This window comes from Megalops cyprinoides, chromosome 2, assembly GCF_013368585.1.
Source record: "Megalops cyprinoides isolate fMegCyp1 chromosome 2, fMegCyp1.pri, whole genome shotgun sequence".
NCBI lineage: Eukaryota > Metazoa > Chordata > Actinopteri > Elopiformes > Megalopidae > Megalops > Megalops cyprinoides.
In genome coordinates this window covers 43,772,976-43,782,974 of record NC_050584.1, presented here as the reverse complement: position 1 = coordinate 43,782,974, position 9,999 = coordinate 43,772,976, and the positions used below count along the sequence as shown (strand labels likewise).

Sequence of the window (9,999 nt, the reverse complement as noted above, 5' to 3'; positions counted from 1 at the left end):
TGATGAGGCATCTGTGATGTATGAACCAGGGTAAACTGACAGTCTGTGCATAACTCAGGAATCTAAATCTCAGTCCTCCCCTCCCTCCTTGTCTGTTCCCTCCTCTGAACCCTCCTTCAGTACCGCCCTACAGCCAGAATGTGCACCTTAAAGGATTAATGCTCTTACCAGTTGACAGGTTCTGTTCGTTCTCTCTTCTCATTGTATTTCAGATACCACTTCTGAAATTTCATCTTTTTTTCACCACGAATAGCTGCCGTTTAAGTTATTTATTTAAATGACATATATTTCTATTCTGTGTTTACTTTATACTCAAATCAACAGTTCCCTGGGCTTTAGAAGTTTTAGATCTTGAAAATGTGCCAGGAGGGACTTTTATAGGTTTTACCGACAGATAGAGGTAATGTAATCTTCAGCTACTTTCTGTTCTTTTACTCTTGGGAGGGAGAAGAGAGGGAAATATTGTACAGTGTGTGATTTTCAGAGGGGAGTGTGAAAGTTAGAGCTATATTCACACTTGCCCTACATGCTGGCTTGGTTTTTTCTTTGAGGTTTTCTATGGGATTTGTATATTCAAACATTTTAGCTCTTATCTACACTATTAACTTCTGATTCTGGAGTTTATTCATTCATTTATTCTTTTTAATTCTGAAACAACAAATTGACAGGTCGTATGTGGGCAGATATGTTAATGACATGCGTATAGCATCACAAAATATTAGGAGATTACATCATACTCAAGATTCCACAATGGAAAAAATGTTAATAAATATATTCCACTGTTGGCAAATTTGAAGATTTGGATTTGTTGTGCTAAATTCTTCATATTTGAAATTAAACTTCATTTTCTTCCATTTTTGCTTATATTATTAAAATCTTATTGTCCTTTCAGGGATTTTCTTGTATTCATTTCCAGGGGAGCTCTGAAAGAGAAGGTTGGTGTGTGGCAGTTACAGGGCAGGACAGGACTGCAGACGGGGACTTGCAATGGAGGGTACCTATGATTCCACAGCCAGAAGAAGCTTTGTCCTAGCTGACTATTTTGTCTTTGCCATCATGCTGCTGATCTCTGTTGTTATTGGACTGTTCCAAGCTCTGAAGAAGAGTGGTCGACAGGGAAAGGTAGATGATTTCTTCACAGGGGGAAGGAAGTTGCCCGCGGTACCAGTTGGTCTGTCGCTCTGTGCCAGCTTCATGTCAGCTGTGCAGGTGCTGGGTGTGCCAGCAGAAGCCTACCTTTATGGTATGAAGTTCCTTTACATGTGCTTGGGACAGAGTCTCAACACTCTCCTCACTGCCTATCTGTTTCTCCCAGTGTTTTACCGACTTGGCATCACCAGCACCAACCAGGTGAGAACATTAGTGATCCTTGCTCATGTATGGGGAAATAAGGAACAGGAGATGAAATCCAGGTACCTATGAAACAAATATAGAAATGGATAGAAAGTGAAACAGAACACACATTACACACACATCATTCTGGGACAATGAAGACTGTGTTCAGTTTGTAGAGGAATTTTGAAGTGTTATTATTGCTTTTATGCAGCATGATGGCTCAGAGATCATGGTATATGAGTGGCAGTTGTGCAGATCCAGCAGGGTAAGGGTTACGCTGCTGGCATTACCTGTTCTTTCCTTGATCTTTGAATATGTGTTTGTATTCCATTCCAGTATCTTCAAATGAGGTTTGGCAGAGGTATGCAGCTGTTGGGAAGTCTCCAGTTTCTTGTTGCAACGGTAGGAGAAATACATACCATTCTGTATGTGTTATTAACTTGGTGTGTAGACATAGCAACATTATCATTGCATTCAAATTTTACAAATAATGCAAATAGTGGGAATTAAGGAAATACCTAAAAGTATCACTTGTGTAGTTATGTAAGAATGTTATGTTAGGAGAATATCACAAGGACAATGTTATGCAAGTGCAAAGAGGACAATTTCAGTGAGATCCCAAAATCTACTGTCACCTTCTCAATGCTCTATTGGTTAGCAATGTTCAATTACTTTCAATATTATACACCTATGGAGAAACAACATTGTCATGCAGACCCAATATTCTCCACAGCTGCTTTACACTGGAGTTGTGATCCTTGCCCCAGCCCTGATACTGAACCAAGGTTGGAAATTGTGTTTTCATACATCTAGGAGGAATAACTTGGCTCATGAAGTCTGAATTTTATCAGTGATGTAGTAGCAATCCTGTCTACACTGTAGATGGTCTAGGCTTGACCCTTAACACTCATTATTGAGATGCTGAGTTGTACATTGCTGTGACAGACATGTTAGATATTGGACAACCCTGCTAATCACCACATGATTTTCCCATATGCCATAATTGCACTGTGAGATTAAGAAGGTAAATTTAACACAAGCTATGGCTAATGATTTTCCAAAACATATGGTTGCGATAATGACGCTGTGATATTTCTGCATTTTGCATCTATTCATTTGGCAGAAGTAATTGCTGTCAATTGTATATGTTTCAGCCACTGGGCTCAACATGTGGGCATCTCTGTTCTCAACCGGGATCATCTGCACATTCTACACAACACTGGTAATTGTTTTCCACCCTGAGCCTCTACGTATTCACAGCGTACATCGCCTCACCTTTCAATCTCTATATTTGTTATATGAATGATCCTTCCTAAGAGACACATTTTATATATATTCTGAATTATTTTCACTGTGATTGAGTTTATGGCTGTAACTTAAAGGATGAGATATGGCTAGTGGCGGGAAGAGTGATATATGAGTTGACAAATAAGGAAGAGTTATATGCAGTACAGTGGTACTGTAATTTTCAAGGTTCAGCAGAGCCAGGTGGTCACTGTCTCTCTGTTGCCCCATCTCTCCAGGGTGGTGTGAAGGCCGTGATCTGGACAGATGTGTTCCAGATCATTGTCATGTTCTCTGGCTTTGTGGCCATCTTCATCCAAGGCACTGTTCTGGTTGGAGGACCAACCAAGGTTCTGGAGATCGCAAACAATGGATCACGCATTAATTTTAATGAGTAAAAACAATTTGTCATAAAATTATGAAGTTCTTTGCAAGGAAATATAGCATATCAATCCTCTTTATACCACAGACAGAGGTGTCACAAGTCAAACTGTGAATAAACTGTTAATGTTCTGTACAGCAAGAAAAACGGTTGAAATACTCTACAAAACAGTGTACTCTTGGTCCTTTTTTGATTTAGAAAAAATTCTGTGGAATTAGGTTGTTCTTCAACCCCCCTCTGAATACATAAGTAGAATACTTGCCTTTTTGAACTCTTTATACTTGACCTTTGCCCATCTTTTTTTAAATTCAAAGTGACTTTTAGATGTAGAAAAATGTAGCATACAGACAACAAATTATATTTTGGAAGTCTCAGTGATGGCTGAAGGTGACTAAAAATTAAGTAAATATATTATACTCAGGAAATTGGGTATAAAATGTACGATATCACCTTTCAGGTGATTATTTGATATATATTTTTTCTCAAAATTACTTCCTAGCATTATATTTTGTGGCTAGTTGGGAAGGGAAGCATAGTTACCTATACATTTTAAGAGTTTACAACAAAGCATAAGAGGATTTAATGTTACTGGTGTGCATGCGTCAAAATATAAACAGAAGAAAGTAGATGGTCGATGCTTACAGTAAATGCCAGCAACCAATCTTTCTTGACCCTTTTCCCTTTCCTTTCAGTTTTGATCTGGATCCCAGGAGGCGCTATACCTTCTGGACTTTCACGGTGGGGGGCACAATGTTGTGGCTGTCCATGTATGGAATGAACCAAGCCCAGGTGCAACGTTATATTTCCTGCAAGACAGAAAAAGAGGCACAATGGTGAGCATAACCTTAAGTCCACAAGAAGTTTGATAGTTGCTGGCAGCTCTTTTGATCTGTGTCTTTCCATTGCAAATGGAATACATGCAATGAGTCATGCAAACAATGCATGAAAAACATATAACAGCTGATATGTAAGGCAACACCCATAACTGTTTATCTTTTAAATTCAAGGGAAGATCACTCACTGTTTTTTTTTTACGAGAAGTGTAACAGCTTGTGGATCTATCATGGGACATGTACTCGTTCACAGTGAGAAATGAAGTGTTAGCATGCTTAGGTGTCTACAGCTATATTAGCATAACCTGAGTATTGAAACTACTTGCGCAAGAGCTCATAGAATTCTGTTGCAGAGAAAAATCAAGTGGTTGTTGTTGACAGGAAATTCAATAAACCACAGAGGGAAGCAGACCTAGTTAAAGCATTTGTGTGAGTCTCATGCAACCAGTTTTCACTTCTTAAAAACATTAGATTTAACTTGTATCACATTTTATCTTCACAGCTGTGACCTGGGACCAGCACTACATGCCAACTCTAGTCCATTTCCTTTGTGCAACATTAAGAATTTATTAGTATCATTTACTGCTTGGCATTTTGGGTGACTCTCAAGTAATAAAATTTAAAACCTTATAAAACATTTTGTAAACCATGCAAATGGATGCAGTGGTAGGGATAACATACCCCTCTCAAGAGTACAACAGTAATGGTCACCTTGACAATGAACGCAATAAGCCTTAGGCCATTGACTACCTGTTATAACCACTGCACCACAAAGCCCAGACTGAGAGAAGAATTTGTACTCTTAGAACAGGATCCAACGCTTTACCTATGTGTTCCTGTTTGCAGGGCCTTGTTTGTAAACCAAGTGGGCCTATGCCTGATTGTGGGCAGTGCTGCTACCTGTGGTATTGTCATGTTTGCTCTGTACTCCAGCTGTGACCCTCTCAGGACTGGGACAATTTCTGCAGCTGATCAGGTACATGGACACTTTCACACAGGAGTGAAGTCCTCAAGGGGAAAAGCCCGTTATGCTCTCCTGCGTGCCATTTAACTCTCAATGTAGCGCTGTACTGCTTTTGTGCTTTTGTTTTCATCAGCTATGGTTTTAACTTCTCAATTTGTCACAGCCTCTTTTCTGAAATGGAACAAATTAAGGAATGCATTCTACATGTCAGAGATAGAGTATTACTGCAAATCTGTGGTAATTCATTAACTCTCAATGAAATTCTCATTTGAAAATAAATAATACAGACAATGCATGCTATGCCTCATTCAGAGTGCTACAACAAGGTTGTTGATTCAAGGAGTGGTATATGACAACAAAGAAGAAACCACAAAGAAGAAAAGAAAGGGTCCTGTGAACCTTGACATTTTTTTCAGTCTCTGGGTCTTGTCATTTTGTCATCAAACTGAGCATGTCCAGTAGGAAGTAGAAAAAATGAATTAGACGTGTATAATGTATTAACGGTTACCATAAGCAAGCAGCAGTTGTGCTAGCCTATTTCAAAAGTCCAAAGAATAACATAATCTGCTTCAGTGAATAAATTTCCCTCTGGTCTGAAGTGCCATCATACAAGAAAACGGTGTGTCAAGCTTCATAGAAGTATAATGCTGTACATCACATACCAGATTCATTATCCATTAGAGAGGCCATCAAAAGGGTCCAATTCAATCTTCCAGTTTGTGGTGGAACCGAGTATTCCTGAAGTACATTACCAGTTATGCATAAATGATAATGATAGGATATAATGTACTGTATTTCTGTATATAATAATCTGGATTTCTCTGTTTTCATCTGCCACAGTACATGCCCTACTTAGTTTTGGACATTTTTGAAGACTACCCTGGCTTTCCTGGTTTGTTCCTGGCTTGTGCATTTAGTGGAACACTAAGGTAGGCGATGTCAGTCCGTGAGTGTAATTCTAAATGATAAAGAATAATTCCCAGAATTTGAAGACATATCATTTAATCTCATGTTTGACTCATTTCCCTCACAGCACAGCCTCCACTAGCATCAATGCAATGGCAGCTGTCACCATGGAAGACCTGCTGAAGCCACATTTGGTGAACATGTCTCAGAAAAGGTTAATTCTCATCTCCAAAGCACTATGTGAGTCTGTGTGGAACATTCCAAGTTTTATCCTGTTTATATTATTATGATATAGTTTTATTATATATTTTTCATTATATATTCAGTTAGAATATGCTTGAATATTCAAAGATACCACACTGATTGAATTGTCAAAAGCACTTCGTTTAGACCCTATCTTTGATAATTATAGAGGTGCTAATTCAATTTAGTGTAGTTTGACATAAAACTCTATGTAATGTCATAGCATGTAGTATTGCCGGGAGAACTGAGGCAACACCCTTTTTGTTTTCTCTACACTGCCAAGAAGGACTGCTGAGCTCCCATTGGAGAGGTCACAGATCGTTCTGTTGTGCGGTGTCTGCTGATGGTTACATTTGTTTGTATAGCAATATGTCTGTGAGCTTTATGGTGATCCTGTGATTATAAAATTAGTTTGAATTTCATTAGAAGATAATCTATGTCTCATAGCACTAATACCAATAATGTGATTCCTGACTTTATGAGATATATGGAGTGTGGCCTGACTGATTTCTAAAACTTAAAACTACTAAAACTACTAACACAATAAGTTGAATTGAAAATAGTAGATCTAAAAGGCAGAACACATAATACACTCTTACAACTTTCCCCTTTGAGAGGCACCAGTACATTTTGAATTTCAACTTGGCTTACATTTGTTTTAGTCTACTTTATAGATGTGGAAAAGAGGTGTTTCTTTACTCCAGGTTGCTGTTCAGGCAATCCTGATACAACTGAAAAAGTTTTTTGATTATTATTATAAAGAGAAGTGGAGCTAATCATCATAATAATCTGTTTTACCCTTAATTAAACACTCATAAAACAAATCAAAAGAAAAAAAAGTCAAAGTGTTGGTACAGTGTACAGGTTTATTTTCTCCATTTCAGCTCTCGTGTATGGTGCTGGATGCATCACAGTGGCTGCCCTCTCCTCCCTCTTAGACTGGGGTGTTCTTCAGGTAAACCCTCATTTACTCTCATTTTTTACATATAAATGAAAACACTGTTTTGCATTTACATTACTGCAATATACCTATATAAGCTTCAACATTCAGTATAACAATACAGTTCACATCCACATCCCATTTCCCATCTCCAGGGCTCCTTTGTGGTCATGGGGGTAGTCAGTGGCCCACTTCTTGGTGTATTTCTCTTGGGGATGTTTCTACCTGCGACCAATACACCGGTAAGTATTCAAAATATCTACTTGTGTGAGACTGCAGAACAAACCACAGAGGGCTCAATAGAGAGCAAATGCTAGCTTTTGTGACCTTGGGCAAGGTAAAAGAACATATTACTGATTTTTCTTTCAGCAGATGTCCAGAGATTATATAAAATGTAAGCTGCTGTGTACATGTTGACTTAAAGTTTAAAGTTTAAATTCAAAGTTGTGCTACTTGTGACAAAACATGCATAAGTGAACACACACAGTTCTCAGAAAGCCTTGTACCTTTCAGTGGATACCTGCCCATTTCAATGGAAACATATACAACATTTATGACATTATGTACAGTATCTCTGCTTATCCTTTCTCAGGGCGTGTTTGCTGGTGTATCTGTGGGGTTTTGCATCTCTGTATGGGTTGCAGTTGGATCAACATTGTATCCTCCCAGCCCTGAAAAAATGGGAATTCTGCCCACTAATGCAGAACAGTGCCAGTCACTTAACACCACCCACAACTACAGCATGGTCTTGGATAACTCCTCAGCCTGGCCTGCTGTTCTGGATCAGCACGGGTGAGGAAAATGCTAATACTAATACTAATAGTAAAAACTAATACTAATACTGAGATTGAAAGATAAAATGATTGATAAAAAAAGGATAAAACAAATTACTACAAGGAGGTTAAGAGCAAGGTATGTAATCATATGGAAGAAAAGATGCAGATGAGTACTGCTGCTACTAATAAAGCTTATACTCAAAAAGCACCACTGCAAGAATATGATATGCTCACAGGAAATGTGATATGTGGGAACTGTTGAAAGGGTATGTGACAGATTTGCCTATTTGGTGCTATTATACTCTCATTTTACAGTAATGGTATATTTCTTTTCTGTAGTTTCACTTCTGTGACAGATTTCTACTCTATATCCTACCTCTACTTTGGAGTTCTGGGGACAAGTTCAGCAGTGTTAGTTGGACTTGTGGTCAGCTATATGACAGGTAACAACCAAGGCACATTTCAGGACATTCACAAATGAAAATGAAGATGGAGTTACCTCATGCCCAGACCTGTGGATCGCTTTATTAAAACAGTTGTATTGTAATACTGATTGAGTTTTTCACATGGAGGGGATGCTATGCTCACTTTCTGAAAGATACATAAAAAGATACACACACACATATGTGTGTGTATATATATATATATATATATATGTGTGTGTGTGTGTGTGTGTGTGCATTTGCCATTTGTGGGTCAGCTACATCAATGCTATTGTTTAGAAAAATATGAAAGAAGTGTACATATTTACACTGTTGTCACATGTTTTTGCACTAGGACCAACTAAGAGGACTACCATCACCCCAGGACTGCTGTGGTGGGACCTGAAGCCAAAATCCCCTGTTCCCTCACAGAACACAGTAAGAGTGGAATCGTATTTAATGTAGCACATTAATTCAGGCAGTTCAGCCTAAAATAAATTACAGTGAATGTCAGATGCTGTGCATGTCTCCACAGGATGTCTTGATGCACCTCAGTCCCCTAGTAGCGCCCACTGACCCCATTCCCAGTGGTACAAGAAGAGGTGATGAAAAAGTGGAGACCCCAAGGACTCAAACTGAAAAAGATGGAGAACAATCCCAGCTCTGTGCTTCTTGACAAGGCCTATACAGTCCTGGAAAAAGAGAATGGCCCTGTAGTGGATGCACCTGTAGATATGAATATTTCATTGAACCCTTATCATGTAGATCCATTTGAAAAGAAAGGAACATTAGTTATTCCAAGTAACTTCAGAGAGTTTGTCACACCACTGGCATTCTTCCAAGAGGAGAGGACAAGTTTGTATGATGCGTCGGTACTTGAAAGGTGGAACCAGGGCAGAACAGAAATGCAGAACCTACATGTGGTCAGTTTGTGCATCACATTGTTTCTGATCCTCACATCTCACTATACACAATACACTCAAACTGTGGCTACTTATCTCAATATGCAGGAGCTCAGTGAATGAAACTTAAGTTTTTCCTGTGAAATTTTCATTGAAATCTTCCTATGAGAATGCATATTGTGCCGATGCCTCGAGCTGCTGTTGTCAGTCCATGACCCGCCAATGAAAATACAAAGTCTTTAAGCATTTTAAAAATTTAGTTATCCAAACTTTACTTGATATGTATAGCATTTTTAAATAGGATAGACAGATTGTGTAATCACATAGAATCACATACCTCCTAATTGTGCAACAATTTTTTACAATGAGGAAGAAATCATGACAGTGCCATGGATTTAGGTGACTGAATGGAATCCTTATTTTAGAGCCATCTTGATTGTGAAATTAATTGAAATTATATTTATTTTCCATCTTTATTAACTGTATTGACTTTATTAATTATCTATTAGATGTAATATTGTTTAGCCTTCTTATCACAGAAAGAGATTTAAGGGGATCTTGTTCCTAACTGTCTTGTTTGTTTGGGAATTAATGAGTTACATTAAAATGAAATGAAAAAAGAAAAAAAATCACTGTGGATGTACACCACTTAAACATATCAGAATGGCAATATGTAAATCTCGTAATGAATCCTTGAAGTAATAGTGAAATATTGCACACACAAAGAAATGCAGTTATGGTTGGAGCATCACTGCCAAATGACCATGGTGACAAATGTGATGTCCACTCAAGTGTTAGGATTATACCTCATTCTTCATCCAGAATCACACCACAACTCATCTTTCATCTTACGTCCTTCACACTGATAACATTCTGCTCAGCTCTAAAATTGTACATACCCCAAAAGAATAACCTAAAGTAACTGTTGGTAGCATCCATGTGATTTATATCCATTTCCCAAATATCCACTCTTCTTGTTTGTATTTTGGTTTGCATCTTTACTGTCCAAATT

General features: G+C 38.2%; 1 protein-coding gene across 1 annotated transcript; it reads left to right on the top strand.

The window, feature by feature from the left end:
• Positions 1-987: 987 nt before the first annotated feature.
• slc5a5 (solute carrier family 5 member 5) lies at positions 988-8,761 on the top strand. The gene is made up of 15 exons (XM_036519307.1): positions 988-1,350; positions 1,672-1,737; positions 2,069-2,120; positions 2,490-2,557; positions 2,859-3,013; positions 3,694-3,834; positions 4,681-4,810; positions 5,639-5,727; positions 5,832-5,944; positions 6,832-6,902; positions 7,043-7,129; positions 7,480-7,679; positions 8,003-8,106; positions 8,441-8,523; positions 8,621-8,761. The coding sequence occupies exons 1-15, from the start codon at positions 988-990 to the stop codon at positions 8,759-8,761; spliced, it is 1,863 nt and encodes a 620-aa protein (XP_036375200.1).
• The last annotated feature ends 1,238 nt before the right edge of the window (positions 8,762-9,999 follow it).